Raw genomic sequence first — 23949 nt, 5'->3', positions numbered from 1 at the left:
GTTTTCACAGGCTGATCTGAGACACACACACGTCAGTCAGTACTTTATAAAACATGTTTAATAAGTGCATGCATTCCTGATACAATCTGTACTATTATACATTTTACTACTGTAAACATCTTTAACCTGTTAACTTTTTTCCTGAGAACATGTCTGGCTTTGAATTTGTTTCAGGAAAGACTCAACCAATCAAAAATATTGTACAATATGGAAAACAAATCAGGTTACCTCAAATTATATACTCATGATTCCAGCAAGAGAATTTATTTGTTCTGATATAATCATACTCTGAGGATGATAAAAAGAAAAACAATCCAGTCAACGGCACAATTCAAACTAAACGGAACAGGATAAAAGGACAAACAACACTAGTCTGAGCACATTTTGCATATATATATATATATATATATATATAGCCATGTAAATCAGTAACAAATTACAGTATAAAAAGCATTATAGCTCAATCCAGTTATAGAGAAAGATCACTGCAACCTTGTGTCAGTTCAGTTTCAGATCAAGCAGACAGAGATGCACTTTGGCAACTTGTATTTAAAAACATGGTTCTGTGGACGTTGTGGGTCATTAGCTAGACCCGTTTGTTAGATTGCTGTGTACCCAAGATACTGAGAACAGTCCAACTGAATGATCTGGGAGAATAATTATAAAAGTCATTGGGGTCCAGCTGTTTGCATAGTTCTCGTGGCACAGACAATGAGGCAGAGGAAAAAGGGGTGATGGGAGATATGGGGAGGGCGGGAGATGTTGATGAAGATGGAGCATGCTGGGGTCCCATTGGCTACTCCATGGAGACAAGATGACAGACAAATAGGTGGAGGTAGAACTACCTGTTGCTGTTGGACAGGGCGTAGTGCACCTGTTTCTGCTGGAGGAGCTCAGTGATGGCCAGCAGCTTCTTCAACACATGCTGCGGAAAGAGGCGAAGCGGCAAAATCGTTAAAATTTTTGCATCACCAAATATGTTTTTCTGCACAAGAGAATTACTCAGTTTTGATGTAAAACAGAGTGTAACTATTTAACTACAGTGGTGTGAAAAAGTGTTTGCCCCCTTCCTGATTTCTTATTTTTTTGCATGTTTGTCACACTTAAATGTTTCAGATCATCAAACAAGTTTAAATATTAGTCAAGGATAACACAAGTAAACACAAAATGCAGTTTTTAAATGAAGGTTGTTATTATTAAGGGAAAACAAAATCCAAACCTACATGGCCCTGTGTGAAAAAGTGTTTGCCCCACCTGTTAAAACATAACTTAACTGTGGTTTATCACACCTGAGTTCAATTTCTCTAGCCACACCCAGACCTGATTACTGCCACACCTGTTCTCAATCAAGAAATCACTTAAATAGGACCTGCCTGACAAAGTGAAGTAGACCAAAAGATCTTCAAAAGCTAGACATCATGCCAAGATCCAAAGAAATTCAGGAACAAATGAGAAAGAAAGTAATTGAGATCTATCAGTCTGGAAAAGGTTATAAAGCCATTTCTAAAGCTTTGGGACTCCAGAGAACCACAGTGAGAGCCATTATCCACAAATGGCGAAAACATGGAACAGTAGTGAACCTTCCCAGGAGTGGCCGGCCAACCAAAATTACCCCAAGAGCGCAGCGACGACTCATCCAAGAGGTCACAAAAGACCCCACAACAACATCCAAAGAACTGCAGGCCTCACTTGCCTCAGTTAAGGTCAGTGTTCATGACTCCACCATAAGAAAGAGACTGGGCAAAAATGGCCTGCATGGCAGAGTTCCAAGACGAAAACCACTGCTGAGCAAAAAGAACATTAAGGCTCATCTCATTTTTGCCAGAAAACATCTTGATGATCCCCAAGACTTTTGGGAAAATACTCTGTGGACTGACGCGACAAAAGTTGAACTTTTTGGAAGGTGTGTGTCCCATTACATCTGGCGTAAAAGTAACACCGCATTTCAGAAAAAGAACATCATACCAGCAGTAAAATATGGTGGTGGTAGTGTGATGGTCTGGGGCTGTTTTGCTGCTTCAGGACCTGGAAGACTTGCTGTGATAAATGGAACCATGAATTCTGCTGTCTACCAAAAAATCCTGAAGGAGAATGTCCTGCCATCTGTTCGTGACCTCAAGCTGAAGCGAACTTGGGTTCTGCAGCAGGACAATGATCCAAAACACACCAGCAAATCCACCTCTGAATGGCTGAAGAAAAACAAAATGAAGACTTTGGAGTGGCCTAGTCAAAGTCCTGACCTGAATCCTATTGAGATGCTGTGGCATGACCTTAAAAAGGCAGTTCATGCTCGAAAACCCTCCATTGTGGCTGAATTACAACAATTCTGCAAAGATGAGTGGGCCAAAATTCCTCCACAGCGCTGTAAAAGACTCATTGCAAGTTATCGCAAACACTTGATTGCAGTTGTTGCTGCTAAGGGTGGCCCAACCAGTTATTAGGTTTAGGGGGCAATCATTTTTTCACACAGGGCCATGTAGGTTTGAATTTTGTTTTCCCTTAATAATAACAACCTTCATTTAAAAACTGCATTTTGTGTTTACTTGTGTTATCTTTGACTAATATTTAAACTTGTTTGATGATCTGAAACATTTAAGTGTGACAAACATACAAAAAATAAGAAATCAGGAAGGGGCAAACACTTTTTCACACCACTGTATGTATCTATTTTGTTACATTGTTACATTTGTTACAGTTACATATATTAGAGTATTTCGTCATTCCTCTCGTTTGTATTGAGTTCCTGTCTATGTAGCTACAGAGCTCGTGTTTGTTCAGTGTATTGTAATATTTCTTAATCTGTATCACTAGGCAAACCTACCTGCTGTGCTCCTCTCTCGTTGCTGAGGGTGCGGAGTTCGTCAGAATGAGTAGCACAGATCTCATGCAGGGCAGCCAGGTCACGGGACAAATCTGTCCTAAAGTGCTCCGTAGATTCCGGGAGATCATGAACATTCTGGAGAAAGAGTACAGAGAAAATGTTCTTAGAAACCTACTTCACACATCTGAGCTGCAGGCAACCCATGCCTGTTTAAAAATGGATGTTGGCAGTTTACCCCCAGCTCATCCAGAAACATGATCATCCTTTCTTTGTTGTTCTTGATGAAAGGATTCACTCCCTCCATGTAGGGCTCCTGCAACACAAATGCATTATAATAAATGCATCTCAATATCACCGCCATTACATTAGTGTGCATAGTAACTTTTGACGCCTATGTGAATAGCTCATTTTCTAATACATCATGGAAATTAAAATACCTTAGCACCAAATTCCACAAGGTTGGCCAAATTCTGCACAGACTTGGCTACCAAGGTGAGCGTCCGACCTGCTGTGGTGGATGGAGGGTCTGCAAGACATTTTCAGTACGAAAAATGTTAACCCAGTTTTTTTCTTAATTTAGTCATTTATTTGTCTGTTAATCTTATATTTTATACAAGTATTTTTAACAAAATGCCACATAAATTTGTCAAAAGTAGTAAAATTGTAATTGACGAAATGTGCAAAATTTGAGTGTAGCAGACCAAACATTTTCAAAAATGTATTTGAACATTTAGTAATTTTAAAAATCAACATAATAACCTCTATGCAGCTTGTAGGTAGTAGCTTTGAGCACCCTGTAATGAACTGAGACATAAATACTTTGCTTGAACCTGGTCTCCCAAAATAATAGGCTTTTAAAGGAATAGTCACCAAAAAATGAAAATGCTCTCATCATTTACTCACCCTCAAGCCATCCCAGATGTGTTTAACTTCTGCTAAACACCAATGTTTTTTAGAAGAATATTTTAGCTCTGTAGATCCTTTCAACGCAAGTGAATGTTGATCAGGCCTATGAAGCTCCAAAAAGATTCATCCATATGACTCCAGTGGTTTAGTGTTCTGAAGCGATCCAGTTGGTTTTGGGTGAGAACAGACCAAAATATATCTTTTTACTTTACATCTTGCCATTGCTGTCTCTAGGCACGATCATGATTGCCTAATCAAGCTTGATTAAACTTCCTAGTGCTTGACGCTTGCACAAAGCACTAGATGGCGCTATAGGACGTGAAACTAAGCTTGAAATCATAATCAAGGAGACCGCTGTCAAGATGTACAGTGAGGAAAAAAAAAAGTTATGTTTTGGTCTGTTCTCACCAAAACCAATTGGATCGCTTCAAAAGACATTGATTAAACCAATGGAGTCTTATGGATTACTTCTATGGTGACTTTGTCTCATTTTTGGAGCTTCAAAAGGCCTGATCACCATTCATTTGCATTGGACCTACAGAGCTGAAATCTTTGTTTGTGTTCTGCAGAAGAAAGAATGTCACACACATCTGGGATGGCATGAGGGTGAGTAAATGATGAGAGAATTTTCATTTTTGGGTGAACTATCCCTTTAATAAAGTATCATCTTCTTTTTAAAAGTTACTAAGACTGGATAACCATACTAAGATTAAATAAACTATATTATTTTAGATTATATTTTTGGAAAAACATTGTTCATGCATTGATAATATCTTCTAGTTTTATTCTTGTCTTGTCATATTTTTGTAAACTACCTTTAAATTACAATCTTTACATTTTTCATTTTGACAAAAAAAAAAAAAAAAAAAAGTCAATGTAATTTTTTGGCCGAAATTAACACTGTGCAACACCTGCCTACTTTGAGTCACTTAATGTTTATTCTTTACACATCTGGACGTTAAGTGCTTTTTTTTTGTCAGGCTGAAGCTCTTACAGCTGCAGAATGAAATATGGGTATGGGTAAAAATGTGTATTATCTGGCAGAGGAAGCTTGTGATGCAGGCTGTTCACTCACCAGCGATGATATTGAACATTCTGGGGTTGAGAATAGCAGGGCAGATGAGCCTCAAGAAGACAAAACCACTGGAGGACAGACACAAAAAATGTTTTGCAACATGTTCATCTGTAGACATACACGAAGGCAGCTTGACAATGTGTTACCTCACAACTCTGGTCCTCATTGTAGTGTTGATGGGCCATTTCTGCTGCACAGACTTCTGCAGACAGCCGTAAATGTACCTCAGGGTCCTTAGAGGGGGGAGACATAACAGTGCAGCTTCAGGGCAAAGCTTGACAGTAGAACAAAATAATCAACACTGGGACTGTATAATAATGTAGAACCATATTAACAGGGTTATACAAACAGAACAACATGGATTTACATTTTTGTATCGTAAAGAAAGGGTGTACAATCTATTTAGAACTTCTTGAACAGGGTGGTATATATGGGTAGCTTACAGATAATATATATCAATTGTTTTTTCTGCATAACAGGACTTATATATATATATATATATATATATAAATGTATAATGGAATGCATATATCTTGAGTCTCACAACAAGTTCTTCACCATTTTTGGAGATTTTTGCCTTCAAAAGTTCACTTTAAATGGTCCTGTGGTGTGACAAATGAATTTTAACAAGTACAAAGATTATGTGTAGTCAAGCTGAATATATAATAATGATAAAGAATTACAAAATGCAGTTTTAGATCAAGTATAGCCATTACACCACAGGACATGTCAACTTAAGCATTTTACGTGAAGTACCCATATACATTTTGGGCTACAGTACTGATAGGACAGTATAGGATGGTGTGCTGTTGTGCTTACTGAGGCAATATCTCAGCAGCCATGAAGATCTTCTCCACCAGCTCCGACAGGATGTTGAGCAGATGAGCTAGATTCAGATTAACGTCCTCATTCTTCTCCAGTTTAGATGGGTTCAGCTATTGAGGGAGACCAGAAAACACTTCACAAGGGTAAAGGATTGAGGCTTCTTACTGCTAGTTCAGTCAAATCACTATCCAACAAAAACTTGCTAAAAGAAAATTTGCTCAAGTCAAGAGCGTTAGAGAAAACATCACGCTTCTGTTTTTGGCTCAGACACACTAAACACAACACATCAGGACAACAGCTGGGCTTCCATTCGTGTACTTTTACATTTCCAAATAATAATTTGCTCTCTTGAGGTGGATAAATTTGTATTTTGTAGAAAGGCATGCGTGTAAATTACGAAACACATTTACAAAATAAATTCCTAGATGTACATCAAAAAGTAATGCGATGTCGTGTGACAGAATACTTCGCTCATAACTGGACTTACCAGCAGACCAATATCATTGCATATTATCTCAAACGTTGCTCTGGTCATTCTGAGATGTCCAAGTCATCAAAATTATCAGCTACTATTACCTCCCAGAACTGTCTGACATGCTCGCACATCCAGACATAAGGCATCTCCGGCTGAACGTTCGTCAGAGCATTTTTACCTGCGTGCTCTAAACCGCAAGTAATTTCTTACTAGGGATATCCCGATATTTTTTAGAATGAGTACCGATACTCCATTTTCGGTACTCGCCGATACCCATTTTTTTTTGTTGTTGTTCCTTTCTGAATTCCATTTAAAGTTTATTTCAATTTTACCATCAAAATGATGTTTAAATACACTAATTCATTAAAACTTATGTATTGTTCCAAACTTCTTCCATTTAAGAATTATATAGGCCAATGTGCTCTTGGGAACCTTCAATGCAGCCGAAATATTTTTGTAGCCTTCCCCAGATCTGTGCCTCGACACAATCCTGTCTCTGAGCTTTGCAGGCAGTTCCTTTGACCTCATGGCTTGGTTTTTGCTCTGATATGCATTTTCAGCTGTGAGATCTTATATAGACAGGTGCGTGTCTTTCCAAATCATGTCCAATCAATTGAATTTGCCACAGGTGGACTCCAATCAAAGTGTAGAAACATCTCAAAGATGATCCAGAGAAATGTGATGCACCTGAGCTAAATTTCAAGTGTCATAGCAAAGGGTCTGAATACTTATGTCAATAACGACATTCGTACATCAGATGGTATTGGTTTTTGGTATCTGAGCCAATATCGATACAAGTATCGGGACATCCCTATTTTTTACATTTAATTAAAGAGCTGCAGTGGCTTCAACTTCCATTTCCACTTCTATTTTGCATACATTTCCCCAGAAGTGATGAATTTGTTTTCTTGAAAACATGTGATGAAAACACTGCTTTGTTCGAAAACAAGTTTTTTTTTTGCGATATTGTGATTTATTTGCTTAATCTAAATGAGCATCTTGGGTGGAAACTTGACCAATGTAAAGAGACACAACGTTTAAAGATCTGAGGTAAAATGGAACATGACATGTACAGTAGAAAATGTAATCCAAAATGTTACCTCACAAGACTGCTTGCTCTCCATGATCCTGAGTATGGTGTCTTTAAGGGCGTGATGAACGAAAGGTGTGGCTGTGGCCTTCATGTACTGCTCCATCAAAGTACTAGCTAGAGTAGTGGCACGGAAGAGCGTTGTGGCTTCATCTGCAATACCAAAACAAAACAGCTGACCTAGATGCCAATGTACTGGTACTTTTGACATTTCAAGGTTATTTAAAGAAACAATTTCAAGAAATTTACTAAAACCATTTTTTACAGTATTTGTTGGATCGACTTAATTTGGTACACTGGTGGCAAATGTACAAATCCTACTATACTGTCCTACAAAGTCAAAACATAGTAACTACAAAACTGAAACTAGGAAAATGGCTTCAAAGCTTTCTGATTGGCCAGCTAAATGTGGATTATCAAACTTTTTTGTAGGCTTTTTAATGACAGAGTTAGTGGAAATGACCTCACAACTGGGACTTGAACTCGGGTCACCCGCAATGCATCAGCACCACGTGTAATGAGCGCAGCCCGCTAGGCTACAGCTCTAACGAATATAAGTACAGTTGAGCCAAACCTGTTTGTCACAGGACAGATCTAAGTCTAAGAGATATGATTTCAGTTATAACTCAATTTTGATAAAATGTGTAGTTTTATCATATTTTGTGTTTTATCGCAGTATCGCATGAATATTAAATAGGTCACAGTGACATTGCTTTGTAACCTTCCTTAACATAAAATCTAACCTTAATATTCATAAGCCAAGCTTTTACCATAGTTGGATTGGTAAATTTGAGTCGATACAACCAATACCATTATTGTGACAACTCTACTCTGAACATTCTGAAGATTTTCAACTGATCAACGTAAGAAAGTGTTCGCTTTGTTCGGCACAGAGTTTGCATATAAACCATGATGAAAAAGCATGAGAGATGCTACCCAGTCTTAATGCAGCTGTGACATCTGTTTGTGGTTAAATATTGAACTGTGAATAGTAAAATGGAAGGAGCCCTACCCTCCATATTAATTTCTCTGTCATTCAGCGTCCTCAGTAATGGAGCTTCAGCTCGCTCCTGTCTGAAGATTCGGAGCAGGATGCTGGCCAGCAGGGAGCGGTCCTGCCCACACACGTGAGCCAGCGCATAGATCACATGAAAGTCTTTTTGCAGGATGAGCTAGGAATGGACAGATAGAGCTTTTAGGACTAGTGTTCACTGATTTTATTCAGTGACGCATACCAAAGCCAGTTAATTAATTCGCTATTGATTCACTGCCCTGTACAAAATCAAATCCTCAACATCAATTAATAAGTACACTATATCACCAAAACACCACACCCATATGTGCTTGCTAAGCATTTCATTATAAAACCAACAGCTTCCACTCTACTGGGAAGGTTTTCCACTAGATGTTTGAACATCTCATATCAATTTCAAATCACAATTTTTTTTTCAAAATAATCGCAATTCGATTTTTTTTGTCCAAATCGTTATTGGCTTCTTTTCTTTATTATTTGGTCCAAGTCATCAATTTCAAAAATGTTTTTTTTTTTATTACATTTTTGTTTTATAATGAAATAAATTAATATGGTGGCACAATTATATTTTTGTCTACAAAACTAATTTCAAACATTTAAGCATACGCCTTCAGATCAAAAGATTTTTAAGATCATGAGAAACATTTCAGTCAAGTGTTTCAAAACTTTTGACCGGTAGTGTGTGTGTATATATATATATATATATATATATATATATATATATATATAAATTTGGAAAAATAGCCACGGGACACTGTGCGTTTTGATTATTTGATTTCACTAATACGTGGCTTGAATATTTGATTCGCACATATGGGTGGACCTGAAACGCCCCTTTCTTCTGATTGGTCAACATGCACCGTCGTCTTCTCAATGCTGTGAGACAGAATAAAAGTTCTCTGCTGTTTAATTGTTCAGATGAATTCATCTCAGTTAATATTAAATTCTTTACCATTTATTCTCCAAAACTCACCACGTTTATTGCAGCTGAGCTACCTCTCTCATCAAATAGCCCGATTTATCAGACAGCCCTACACATAACTGTAAAATGTTCACTGAATGCTGACATGAAGGTTTCATCTTCAGCATTAGGAAAATCATTGCTACGTGAAGCAATTGATAAGAGCGACACACACACACACACACACACACACATTATTAAGATGTTTATTAAGATTAATCCCTCACTCTGTATGCCAAATATCTTTTTACAGTTATCCTTCTTCATGCCACACAACTTGTTTTATTCATTTATTAGTGGTACCATGCAGTGCAGCTGATCAGTTGGGCACTGGTGGTCCACACTGCACTAAAGAATCGGCTGCAGTTGGGTCTGGCATTCGCAGTTAGGGTGACCAGACGTCACTTTAAAACCGGGACAGTCCCGATTTTACAAGTCATGTACCGCGTCACGGTGGATTTACATTCGGGACACCATTTGTCCTAATGATTATCTAAGGCAGCTATAGTTTAATTGCTTTAAATGAGCATTTTAAATTGACACCAGTGTTTCGTGCATTTTTTTAAATGAGAAATCATCAAAGAGTATTGAAATTTTTAAATGTACTTTTTACATATTGCTGTGCAATGAACAAAGCAAGATGCGGTTCAGGGAATATACAGACTTGACATAGGGTGCATCCAAGACAGATGAGCATTCATGCCAGTGAATTATAACAGCTACAACAGTAAATAACAAATGATAAATAATAATAATAATCACAAATAAACCGGAAGATATTATTACATTTAATTATTAATATAAGACAATAAGTATGTACAAGGCAGTGAAGAGTGCTAATTTCAAGCTCAGATCATTCCGACATCCATGTTTTTGAATGGGAATATGGGTAGCCTTTAACTTCTGGGTCTTATATGGTTTTGTGTAACTTTTATTATAGGACAAATGTGAAGGCTATGTATAAATGCTGATTTTAAATTCACTGGTCGAGCTTTTGAGAGACGAGCAATCATGAACTCTCTTTAGCATAATTTCCATGATGAGCAAGTCCCTCACATCTAAGCTCCCAGAGCAGGGCAAAATTAGTTTTAGGTTCGATGTTTTTTGGATATTTGGTTTCTCGTACCCGCGCTCTTTGCAGGCAGCAAGTTTGCAAAGATTTTGCACACTTGGCTTGATGTTATGGTATATAAATATAAATGGTACATAACTATAATATACAGACATAAAACACTGCACTCAGTTGGTGTGGCTGCAGAATTATGACTGAAAATGCTCCAATGTGCTTTCATTGCTTAGTATACTTAAGGGACCGTCTGAAAATTCCACTCACTATTAAACACAGGCGGTGTCCAATCACTCATTCAGTTGATGTGCAAGTTAAACATAAATCATTAAAAGTACACTTTCACATTCCAAAGGTTGTAGTAAGTTCCCAACTTCCCAGCAGATGGACTGATTTACAACAGATGAGATTATTACAGTAAATTCAATAATATGAGTACAGTATTAGGTTACTTCAGGATAAACATCATAAAAATTCCTGAAAACATTATTTTCACATTCCAAAGGTTATAGTAACTTCCCAGTGGATAGACTGACTAACTGTAAAAACTCTCACCTGTAGTAAGTCAGTCTGCCCACTGGGAACTTACTATAACCTTTGGAACGTGAAAATAATGTTTTTGTAAATTTTTTCTCTCTCCATAATATAAGTGAATACTGTACATTCATTTGCACAGCCATCACTCTGGCAATCTACTACAACCTGTGAAATGTTTTTGTTTGTATTATTTTTTAAATAATGTTTTTTATGATATAAAATGCAAGTCAATAGTCAAATAAATGACTGCTCTGACGCCAGTTCCGTTTTTTGCGTGTGGAGTTTTCAGACGGTCCCTTACGCACCACAGGCGAATATAAAATGAATATCGAACCTAAAACAAACTTTACCCCACAGTTAAACGTAAGCCTATGTATTTACAATGTAGGCATATGCTTCAATAGTCTTATGAATATATGGTTATTTTCGTCATCTCATTTAAAACCATGCCTTTACAAACCGGAGCAATGTCAAAGACAGCAGGTTTATGTGTAGGGCTGTCGGATTGGGAAAGCATCACAATCGCATTGCATCTGTCTGCTCTGTAAAAAAAAAAAAGTTTTTGTCCAATTTGTGAAAGGGTCAGTTCACTTTTTAGAATTGTTTTGAAACCCAGTCAACTTGAATATTATATTATTGCAATAATAATATTAAGAAATTATTATAGAAATATATTATTGTATAATAATAATTATCATTATAACTATTATAATTTATTATTATTATTTAATAGTAATTTATATCTTTAATAATTTCTTAACTTACTATGCAGTCCTGGTAAACCCCCAAGCTTTTATTTTGAAAACTGAAGGGACGAAGTTTTCTGTTGTTTGAAGTTGAGTTGACAATTGCCTTTTAATGCAGTGAAATGCTCTCATCTGCCTTGCTGTCAAAAAAAAAAAAACACTCTCATGGGGTTACTTTAAATGTGTATAGTAAATTGTTGTGGCCAAACACAGAGGTATGTGAAATTACACGAATGTGCAATTTAAGTCAATCTGGGGTGCTATAAATAATGCGCTCAGTGCACGTTAGCACACCTAACTGAACTCAGAGCACATCTGTCACTCAGGGCACCAGAGAGATAGAGTTTGTGTGTATGGAGCACAGAACCACTCTGAAACCACATGTGTAATACATTGATCCTGTTGTATTTAAGAAAGCACTACACAATACAGACAAAACAGCCATGCACATAGGCGCAGCACAGTAGGCAGCGCCTTGAGACTTTATTTATTTAATTAAATCGCTGCCCTCGATTTTATTTCGGTTAATCGTTCAGTCCTAGTCTACACTCACCTCTTTGAATTCACTGTATTCTTCCTCAGGCATGATCTTCTCCATGGAGTAGCGTGCTCTTACGCGAAGTGAGCCTGGCTCGATTCCCTTCAGAGGCACATAGGAGCTCAGAGGAAACCACTCATCTATCATTTGGCCCCTCTGCAGCTTACTCAGCTGGCAACGCATGAACACTGGAAAAATATGGAAGAGAAACAAATAAGAGAGTAGTCATCATGCTTCTTTCCACATAGCACCAGCAGAAGGCACACTTGTACAAGGAAAAGGAGTGACCTAATCTGTGAATTGTTTCAAAGAACATTCCTGGTTCAGTACCAGCTAGGCTCTATCGACAGCATTTGTGGCATAATGTCAATTACCACAGAAAATAATTTTAATTTGTCCCTTAGATTTTTCATAAAAAGCCCAAATTAGCAGTTACGGTACGGCATTTGCAATTGAAGAACACGGGCCAGGCAAACATTAAAATATCAAAAGTGTAGCCATATGACATGATTTGTGGTGGCATTAGACTAGTGTGATACAACTACTTATCAACCTTGTCCATGTAAAGTTTTATAAAATATTTTAACTTTAATATCATGAATATGTAACGACAGCAAAACCGATAAATGATATGCAAGGATACCAGAAAGGGACTGTTAACATGGAGCAAACAGCACTCAAAGGAATTATGTCGGTAATATATCGCAACAGTGCCTGCCCACTTGTTCAGTCATCTTGGTTCCGGAAGTATTTTTTCCATTAATTTTTTTCATGGGGATTTCATAAAATCCTTCATAAAAGAGTTCTAAGCCATGAAACAAAACAACCAGCTCCGAGGTGAATCACAACATTACAAATTTTGGTAACTCATTACAATAAGGTTCCATTTGTTAACATTAATTAACAATGAACAATACTTTTACAGCATTTATTAAGCTTGGTTAATGTTAATTTCAACATAGTAATACATTTTTAAAATCAAAAGTTGTATATGTTAACATTAAAGGAATAGTTCACCCAAAAATGAAATGTAGCGAATAGATACGTTTGTGTAAAAAATAAATAGATTACCAAAACATTAAAAAAGTTAATAACATTTAAAAAAGCTCTTCCTGCCAGCAGCTGACACGAAGCGCGACGAAAGCGCGTCTGCGAATTCACGCGAGAATTCAGAAGCAGCGTTTATTTACAACAGAAGAACGAACGTCACGCGAGAGCCCTGGATGAAAGTGCCGATTTGAAGTTAAAAACGTTTTAATTATCGACTTGTATCTTAAATAAACCTATCGATTCGCTTCAGAAGACATTCACTGATCGAATGGAGTCGTGTGGATTACTTTATTGCTGCCTAAATGTGACTTTTGGACCGTCAAAGTGCTGGCACCTGTGTACTTCTATTATAAGGGCCTAACAGAGCTCTTTCTTCTTCTAAAAATCTTCATTTGTGTTCTGCTGAAGACAGACATTCATACATATCTGGGATGGCATCAGGGTTAGTGAATGATGAGAGAATTTAAATTTTTGGGTGAACTATTTCTTTAATGCACTATGAACTAATATGAACTAACAATGAACAATTGTATTTTTTTATTAACTAACATTAACAAAGATTGATAGATGTTGTTAAAATATATTGTTAATTGTTAGTTCATGATACCTAATGCATTAACTAATGTTAACAAATGGAACCTTACTGCAAAGTGTTACCCAAACATTGATTTGAAGCAGAGAATATTTGAAAATCAGACAAAACACAAAGGTACAAGACTGTGTACTTAAAGGAATATTCTGGGTTCAATAAAAGTTAAGCTCAATTGACAGCATTTGTGACATGTTGTTTATCAAAAAAAAAAAAAAAATAATAATAATTCAGCTCGTCCCTCCTTTTCTTTAAAGGCACTTTACACTGAGGCACTTACAATGGAAGTGAATGGGGCCAATCTGTAAACATTAAAGTTATAGCCAACTTTACAACTTCGATGCCATGATGATATAATGTCGTCTGTACGACTGTAAAAATGACGATTTAAAAACTTTACTGCTCACATATTACATGAGTTTTATCAGAAGAATTAATGTAAGTGCTTTTATAAAATTATACGCTTCACATTTCTACCTTTAAACCCTCCAAAAATTGGCCCCATTCACTTCCAATTATTATTATTATTGTATTATTTATTTTTTTATCCCCTTTTTTCCCCCAATTTGGAATGCCCAATTCCCACTAATTAGTAGGTCTCATGGTGGCGCGGTTAATCTGAGACAGTCTGAGACAGTCAATACGTGCATCTTATCATGTGGCTCGCTGTGCATGACACAGCGGAGACTCACAGCATGTGGAGACTTATGCTACTCTCTGCGATCCACGCACAACTTACCACATACCCCATTGAGAGCGAGAACCATTAATCACAACCACGAGGAGATTACCCCATGTGACTCTACCCTCCATAGCAACCGGGCCAATTTGGTTGCTTAGGAGACCTGGCTGGAGTCACTCAGCATGCCCTGGATTCGAATTCGCGACTTCAGAGGTGGTAGTCATCGTCGATATTCGCTGAGCTACCCAGGCCCCCATTCACTTCCATTTTAAGTGTCACTCTGTAACTGTAACCTCGACCTTTGCTTTTTTTTTTTTTTTCAAGAAAAGGAGGGATGAGTTGAAATTAATGGGATTTTACTTCCGGAACCTGACAGTTGCGTTCTACACATCGTCTAAAGTTCATCAACCTACAAAATTGCCCCACCTTACAATTTGAACAAGTTTACAGCTCAAATAATAAACACGTTTTTTACTGAAAAGTTCACACAAGTGTTTTAACAAAATTACGAGAATCACGTTTCTGTTTTTAAACCCTCAGCCAATGCTGGCCTGGTTTACTTTCATTGTAAGTGCAACCTCAAGTTCTTACAAAATTATTTTCTATATTTTATTTTCAAATGGGTGTCAAATTATTGTTATTATGCCAAAAATACAGTCAATAAAGCTTGAATTGAACCCAGAACATTACTTTTAATAACATAAGGTATCACAGAAATAAATCAAGTAACATAATTACATAAGTTTGGTTATAGGCTGCTTTCAGAACCAGTGAGTTAACGAACAGGCAACAATACTCACAGATGTCACTTTCTTTGCTCTTCTTGGTCTTGTTGCTTAAGCTGATTTCAAATCTGTTGATGTCACTAGACAGATCACTGTGAGAGAGAAAAGGTCATCAGAACCAACCAATCTCCCTCTAAATCAGTCTTGAGAAATAGTTTAGGCAAAATGAACTCACTCAAAGATGAACTCCTCAGTGAACACTGGATTCTGTCCCTCTCTGGGGTGAGTCTTTGCCACTTGCACGCTGTTCAGCGAGATGTTGCAGTAGGGGTTGGTAAAGTGTTTGATGGGAAGTTTGTGGGCCTCCTCCACATACAGGACTAAACTGCTAACCTATATGAAGAGAACGAAAGATGAACATTACATTTCGCCATGCTTTGTAATGAATAAGTGATGAGATGTCAGTGGTGTGTGACATGCGGACATCCTTTTCCAAAAATATTCCTGTGGTAATGAAGATGACGATGTGCTTTTTTACATTAAGCCCAAATGGCCTCTCTGGGGGATCAGGTGCTCTGAAAGGGGTTTTCATCTGCATTCTCACCAGCATCTAGAGACCTCAGCTGTGGCCCTTCTCACACCACATTCAAAGATTTCTAAACACATTAACTCACACAATTAAAGGGATAGATCACCCAAAAATGGAAATTTTCTCATCATTTACTCACACACTCATGCCATTCCAGATGTGTATGACTTTTCTTCTACTGAACACAAATGAAGATTTTTAAAAGAATAACTTGGCTCTGTATATCCATACAATGGAAGTGAATAGTGGCCAGAACTTTGAAAGCCCAAAAAGCATAGAGAGGCAACATAAATGTAATCTATATGACTAATGTGGTTTAATCCATGTCTTCAAAAGATATTTGATAGGTGTGGGAGAGAAACAGATCAATATTTAAGTCCTTTTTTATTATAAATTCTCATCCATGCCCTGTAGGTGGCGATAGGCACGAAGAATGCGAATCGCAATAAAAAGAGGAATGTGGAATTGAAAGTGGAGATTTATAGTAAAAAAGGACTCGAATATTAATATGTTTCTCGCCCACTATTACATCGCTTCTGAAGACATGGATTTATCCATTGGAGTGGTATGGATTACTTTTTTGCTGCCTTTATATGCTTTTTGGACCTTCAAAGTTCTAGCCACCATTCACTTGCATTGTTTGGACTTACAGAGTTGAGATTTTCTCCTTAAAATCTTTGTTTTCAGCAGAAGTCATTCATTCACATCTGGGATGGCATGAGGGTGAGTAAATGAGACAATCTTCATTTTTGGGTGAACTATCCCTTTAAAGTATGAGTGCGACAGGGCAGCCACAGTATGATGAAAACAGGGAGACTTGACACACTGGCTAGCATCTCTTACCTGACGCAAACGCTTGTTGGATGTGGTTTGTATGGGTTTCCTAAGGTTATTACAGAACGTCTGCAGGCATTTCATCCAGTCCTGTAAATGCAGGACACATGGTTGGTCGAAAAATACAGCATTTATTTAACAGTTTAACAGCCTTCAGACACATTTTTGGCATATCCGATTCAAATCTTTTAAGTTGTTAGTGGTGTGAACAGAAACAAAATTCAAACACATGAAATCTGATTTTACAAACCCAATCATTCATATGTGGTTTCAAATCCAGATTTTTGGAAATATGTTCATGTCTAAATGGTCAGATGAAAGTAGTTTTTCATCATCATTCCACATCATATACATTGCGCAACAGTGTATACGGCTGTCTGCAAATTCATGCATTCATTCATTTTATGTTACATTCACTATACTGTATAGTGAACAAGAGGTTTTGGACACAGCATATGCATGAATGTATAAGGGACTGTGGCCCACCACAATCTAATTTGTCCCGCCACAGTTTCATAATGATCTGAAAATATTTTTACACTTCTCATAATAACATAAAAGAGCTCTAACATTGTGTTTTGCACCCTTGCTTCAGCAAAGCATCTCTCACTCCCAGTCAGTCAGCCCCACACCCCACTGTATGTGCGCATGCTCACACACAAACACACATTATGGCAAGCCATTTTGACATTTATTCCTTAAAACTTACTATATATATTACTTATCTATTTTTATGTTACTAGTACTTATTTTTAGTGAATAGTAACTATTCCATTAGATACTAGTACTTATAAGTTACTAGTACTTATTCATTAGGCACTAGTACTTATTCAATAGATACTAGTATTTATTCTAATAGTGACTAGTATCTATGTAAATGTTACTATCCTAGAAAATATAAGTACTAGTACTTAATTTTAATGACTAGTAACTATTTAGCCCAGAGATATCCCAAATGTAATAGGTACTAGTACTATTTTTAGAGCACATTTGTATACTATTCAGTAATACTATACATGACTAATTAAATTTTAAGAGGCAACTGTAGTCAGTTACTTTATATTTCTATTGTAGATTGTCTTATTTTTTTAATCCATGATGACACTTTTCCTTAAAGATTATGTGCATTGAATTACAGTCAGTTATACTTTATCTGATGATTACAGCAACAAACTAATTAAAGCAAACTACTATGACTGTATATAGGCATGGAACCAACATCTTTTTCTGAGGAGAATGCTTCTTTCTGTGTTCATAATCTTTTGAAGATTACAAGTACTAGTGCCTAATGAATAAGTACTAGTACCTAATGAATAAGTACTAGTATCTAATGAATAAGTACTAGTCTCTAAAATAAGTACTAGTCACATAAAAATAGATACTAGTAAGTTTTAAGAAACAAATGTCAAAACAGCTTGCCATACACACATATACATATATATACACACACACACACACACACACACACACACACAGAAACCATTAACGTTATTACTAGCGGCTCTGACAATGTAACTATTTTCAGCATCTGAGGAGCAAGTTCAACACAGGTAACCACTTTTGCTTCATTTCTTTGATTACTCACAGGGTTCGACATCAATTCTTGTCTGGGACAAGTGGATTTTTGAAGGGGCAAGTGAAAGAGAATTTTACTTGCCCAACTGGACAAGCAGACTGATTAAAATGTCAATAACAAAAAAAATAAACATATATTTGTGATAGCCTAGGCCTGTCACTTACTAGAAAGTTCATATTTTCATTCTGCTGTTGAAAGTAATCCAGAGCATGTCATTTTATAATTTGCAGGCGATCTAGAAACAGCTGCGCCCTGTTACATTGACAGGCGGCGTATGTGTGCTGAACATGCGCTTGTTCCGGAAATGCTGAATAGTCAAATACATTTCAAAATTCCGCCAAAATGCCCGTCTTGGTGAGGTATTCATGTAAGCACAGAGAGTGATGTCTAAAGTGAACTTGTAAGTATAAATGTAAGCTAATAGACCTGCTGCCATCTAGTGTGTCATTATAATAATCAAATAACCATAACAAGAAAATGAGAAAACACTAACTGCTCTTGACTGCGTAACTAAAAAGTATTAATGTATTATAATCATACAGTAAAGACCAGAAGTAGTTTTATGCTGGATTTCATTCTGAATGTTTACTTGAATGCTTGATAGCCTACTGCTGTTAAAAACTTTTAAAGCTGTTAAAAAAGCACTGAATTTTCTTAATTTGTATTTTTTGTTTCTATTATTATTTTTCTATTTATTGCTGTTTTTTACTGTTATTTTATTACTGACTGTTTACTAGTCTTGAATAATTACTTAAGAACTTGAAAACATTCTTCCATAATTAACATATTAGTTTGTGTTATTATTTGTTGTGATTTTGAAGCTGGTATTGAGAATCGTCAGATTTCACGACCGACTACTGTAATTTTGGTATTGTGATAATGTATAGCCTTTATTGTATATGGTAGATCTTGCTGCAATAACATTATAAAAAAGTAGATCTCATTCCATAGAAGTGTGAGCACCCCTGCTGTTAATGGTGGCGATGGAGGCTTTCCTTTATTTGAATACCATACGTAACATAAAATATTTACCATATGACAACAGTCTCCTCCTCTACCCAGTGCAGTTTACATTTCTTGTAATCTGCACTGCACATTTCTTACATTGAGTTGATTGCATAAGTACACTATTAGGTTGGGCATTGGTCATAATTTTAGAAAAATATACAACATAAACTTTGACTTGTTACTTGAACATGTAACTTAAATGTCCTTTTTTCTCTCCGGACAAGTAACTTTTTGACTCATACAAGTGACTGACCAATTTACTTGTCCGTAGGACAAGCACATAACAATGCTTAATGTCAAGCCCTGGCTCAAATGTATGCTCTGGTCGATTTTGTGTTTTGACCATGTTCGTCTCGTTTATGCTTTGTGGGTGACATTTCTGCCGTGTCATCACCATCCATATCTCTACAACCAATGTGTTTATGATTAAATTACTACTAGAGCACAAAATTGTTTACAAGAGCACAAAGTTCTTCATAGATCTAGCCTCTTAATTTTGCTCCCAAAGTGCACCAGATTGATGCATTTAACTTTAAAACATATCTTACGGGGGAGCATGCCGCCAGTGCCCCCTAGAGGGTCCAAGGTCCACCCACCATAGTCTCACAAAATCCTGTGGGAAACACTGAGTAATGCCTCTGGAGCTTATGTTGTCTCAAGACAAACTTTCCAGTTTTCCATCCTCTCTTTTAACGATGGCAGCTACTTTCAGCTGTTGTAGAACAAAGCCTCTTCTCATGAATTCACGTTGATGCTTAAGGCATTACTTTGGCAACCCATATAGATATACTGAATATTGACTACACTGTCTGAACAAACAGATCTGATCACTAACAAAAATTACATTGTGGACAGTAAGTCCTAAAGATTGGATCTGAAACTAAAATCAGAACTGGGTGCAGTGTGAACAAAGCCTGCCCTGTTGTACTGTCCGAGTCACACTGAAGTGATGTGTACCTGTGCCTGCTCAGGTGTATCCCCAGCAAAGTAGAATATGTACTGCTCCTCACTAAAGTGCTGAATCACAATCTGAAAACAGTTTGGCCTGCACATAAAGAAATCACATAAAAATAAGACTGTTTGATATGTTACATCAGTATTGCAAAGTAAAGTGTTCTTTAAAGGGTTTAGAGACGTTATCCATTCTTAAAAATGTATGAATGTCATTGCATGAGATAAGAAAATGTTAAACCAAGTGACATCAGCAAACAAATGATACTAGCCTTTTTTTTAATCTTTTTTTTTTATTACTTTTCATTTCAGAGCCATTTTTTGCAATTACTTTTAACCAACTGGTTCTAAGATCATTTTAGTGGATGACTTGAGTCATTTCCCCTCAAGTTCACACAGGTGTCCTAGTAATTCATCACATTAATAATAGACATTACACTAATGTCTGACAGTAGAAAGTGTCCAAATATTTGGTCCTCATTTTGAATGGCATTTCTGATATTTTATCACTTTAAACCTAACCTCTCTATGTGAAATATTTTGCTTGAAAAGTGTGCATGTGTTATATTTAAAAATAAATACATGCCACTTTGTTTGATTATTTGTTACCTAATGCAATGACATTCCTACATTTTAAGTGTTGCTTGAAATGTGTGCAAATAATTGTGTGGCCTCCCTTCTCCCAAACCTCCTCCATTTATGCATATGAAACATTTCATTGTACCATGATTACATTTTAAGGCACTGGTGGCTTGAGTTGCGTTACTATAATTGCATACCTGCCAAACAGACTGTCGTGGACTCCATACACGGAGCACACACTCAGGTCGATCAGTCCTTTTGGTTTGGTGGCTCGCTTCTCACTCTCAAAGTAAATGAGCTGAGCATCATTTCCCTCCAGTATAAAGTACAGGTTCTTCCAGCGCTTGCCCTTACCTGCAGAAATACAGATAAAAAGATCTCACACATGCACATTACTCTTCTCGATACTGAATGGTAGGGCTACACAATTAATCGAATAAATAACTGAATTGCAGCTGCCTCGGTTAATCACGAAGTGTCATTACAGCATTCCATGTTGGTCTTCTCTCATTGCGTAAAGATTTTCTGTTTACAATGTGTTTTTTTTCTAACTTTTGCAGCTGTTGAACATTGCAATCAATCACAGACAAGTGCATGAAATCAATGGGGAATCAGTGGCGAATGAAAGAATTTGCTAGATCAGGGGTACTCAATAGGCGGACATTTCAATCTGGACTGAGCTCTAAATCTTTGTGCTGGTTATCTGACACCTGGCAAAGTGATTGTGTAAGCATATGTGTATACATACGCAGAGCGGGAATAAAGCGCGTTCAGCGCGTTGCCTCTCTCCCTGCTATAGACATGAGGCGCCGCATAAAGCCCGATTTACTGTATGTACGAGTTGCAGGTGTGGATATTTTAACATCAAAAACATTAACATCAAAAATGTTAACGTGGCACCTTTAGACTATAACATTTTTTTCCCTGTCTAAATTTAGCTTTATTAATCAGCATGTTACGAGCCTTTCATAATAATCAATCAGATTTTTGTTCTAATTTTGTGAAAATTAGATGTCATCATGGATGGGAAGGAAAGCCTATTTATACTTATTATGCAAACAGTATTTTAATGCTTCACTGTAATGTAAATTGTTTGTTTGTTGTTAATATATTCTCACTTTAAGGAAAATATAAAAATGGTCCATTCAGACTTTACATTTTTATAAATGTTCTCTCAGGGGACACCCCTGAATCACCATACAGTACTTTTTATCTGTCAAAAGGCCTCCTGTGTCCCATGCATATATATATATATATATATATATATTTAAACACAAAAACTGTACTGCTGTCATTCAGCTGCAAAACAAACTGTTTATCTTATCTTTTAATATTCATATCTAAGTGCCCTTGACTGATGAAGTCTTTTTTTTTTTTTTTTTTTTATTAATGCCATGTACAATATAATAACCATCTAAATGAGTTTTTTTGTAGTATTTTGGTTATTAATAGTAATGGTGATTGGTGCATGGTCAGAGATGACAATTGGGTTAATTGTAGTATTTAAGATGTCTGGCATGATAGATTTACTTGTTAAGAAATAATCAATACGCAAGTGTGATTTATGAACTGATGGGAAATAGGTGTATTCTCTTAAGGTTGGATTTAAGTCTCTAGCTATCACCAAGACCAAGCTCAGTCATGTATTTTTTGATGATTTCCGTGGATTGCCAGGTTTTAAAATGTGGTGTGGTGTTAGATTTGTCTTGTGTTGGGTCAATAACTGTGTGAAAGTGTCCTCCAATTATGATGGCTGATTGAGAGAAATTGGATATTGATGAGAAAAAATCTGCATCATCCGTGTTTAATCCATAGATATTAGCAATGGTCAATGTTTTATTGTATATGGAGATATTGATAATAACATACTGTCCCACTGGGTCAGAAATAGTTGAGTGATTAATAACTGGTATGTTTTTATTAATTAATATAGCAACACCTCTTTTCTTTGAGTTATAGGATGCGGAGTATATCTGTGTAAATTGAGCACTGGTTAATTTCTTGTGCTCTAATTCTGAAAGGTGAGTTTCTTGTAATAAACATACATCTGCCTTTAGTTTTCTGAGATGGTTTAATATTTTGGATCTTTTAGCCGTTGAGTTAATGCCTTGCAAGTTCCAGCTAACAAATTTTAGATTTGCCATTTGTGTTTAATATTATATGCCTTTGTTCAATATCTAATACAAGTACAGTACTGTGCAAAAGTCTTAGGCACATAAGATGTTTCACAAAAGCATTTGTCTTAAGATGGTTATTCATATCTTCAGCTTTAGTGTGTCAATAGGAAATATAAATGTTAGACTCCCAAACATTACTTTTGCAAATAGAAAAGATTAGAATAGAAGAACAGGGAGCCCTGCAACAGATGTCATGGCCCCCACAAAACCTCCCACTGAACACCGTGTCATTCTGAGATTACATACAGAGACAGAAGCAATTGAGACAGCCTAAATAGATAGAAGAACTGTGGTGAATTCTCCAAGAAGCTTGGAACATCCTATCTGCCAACAACCAAGAAAAACTGTGTCCAGGAGAATTGGGGCTGTTTTAAATGCAAATGTGGTCACATCGAATATTGATTTAGCTTTTTTATGTTTACTGGACTTTGTACGACATTAAGTGATAAATGAAAACTATTTATGTCATTATTTTTGAAGACATCCTCACTATGCAACATTTTTCACAAGTGCCTAAAACTTTTGCACAATACTGTATATGTGCCCTGATATGTAAAATAGATAACTGATGAAGTCTTGATGAATTAGTTTAATCTTTTGGTAGAAAAGATCTATCAGACCCAACTACTCTGACTGTCTCTGGGCCCCCAATGTCCTCATCCCTGCCCAGTTTTGAAGAGACTGTTTTGACTGTTTAGGAAAACTTGTGCTGAACTGCAAGGCTCGAACGCTTAAACTGTGTAAACTGCTTTTGTTGATTATAATGAGAGAGAAGCATTTTAGTATTGTTGCAGTGTTTTGTTTATTCAAAATTTTAATAGGTTTTGTTTCTCATGTGGCTAAGAGGACCAATGTGATGTTCACCGTTTAAGCAATGTCTTGATTTACTGATGTATAAACCATCAATGAAGTAATTCAGGAACACAGTTCTCAGCTTGTTGTGGATTTGTAGCCTATGTAAAGAATGTGGCATGCAGATAACAAATTCTGTTCATAGAAATTAATAATTGTGATTACACCAAGGGAAATAATCAACATTTATTATTTTTGTCATAATCATGCTGCCTTATGGTAAACGGTAAAATTCTCTTTATGAGAGCCAAACCACCAGAG

General features: G+C 36.6%; 1 protein-coding gene across 2 annotated transcripts in view; it reads right to left on the bottom strand.

Moving 5' to 3' along the window:
• LOC127419433 (ras GTPase-activating protein 1-like) overlaps positions 1-23949 on the bottom strand; it is an 84547-nt gene that overhangs the window by 4060 nt on the left and 56538 nt on the right. Inside the window, exons 11-25 of one of the 2 annotated variants that reach the window (XM_051660819.1) lie at positions 20857-21013; positions 20084-20171; positions 16552-16632; positions 15355-15512; positions 15195-15271; positions 12089-12261; positions 8205-8364; positions 7203-7345; positions 5622-5737; positions 4949-5035; positions 4803-4870; positions 3259-3347; positions 3057-3134; positions 2822-2956; positions 846-925 (exon numbers count right to left, since the gene is read on the bottom strand). In XM_051660819.1, coding sequence (XP_051516779.1) covers positions 846-925; positions 2822-2956; positions 3057-3134; positions 3259-3347; positions 4803-4870; positions 4949-5035; positions 5622-5737; positions 7203-7345; positions 8205-8364; positions 12089-12261; positions 15195-15271; positions 15355-15512; positions 16552-16632; positions 20084-20171; positions 20857-21013 — 1690 coding nt within the window. Of the gene's footprint in view, positions 1-40; positions 926-2821; positions 2957-3056; positions 3135-3258; positions 3348-4802; positions 4871-4948; positions 5036-5621; positions 5738-7202; positions 7346-8204; positions 8365-12088; positions 12262-15194; positions 15272-15354; positions 15513-16551; positions 16633-20083; positions 20172-20856; positions 21014-23949 lie in introns of those variants that run through there. The other variant, XM_051660826.1, reaches the window with a different exon arrangement.

This window comes from Myxocyprinus asiaticus, chromosome 3, assembly GCF_019703515.2.
Source record: "Myxocyprinus asiaticus isolate MX2 ecotype Aquarium Trade chromosome 3, UBuf_Myxa_2, whole genome shotgun sequence".
In the NCBI taxonomy this organism is placed as follows: domain Eukaryota; kingdom Metazoa; phylum Chordata; class Actinopteri; order Cypriniformes; family Catostomidae; genus Myxocyprinus; species Myxocyprinus asiaticus.
This window is presented reverse-complemented; position numbering and strand designations above follow the sequence as displayed.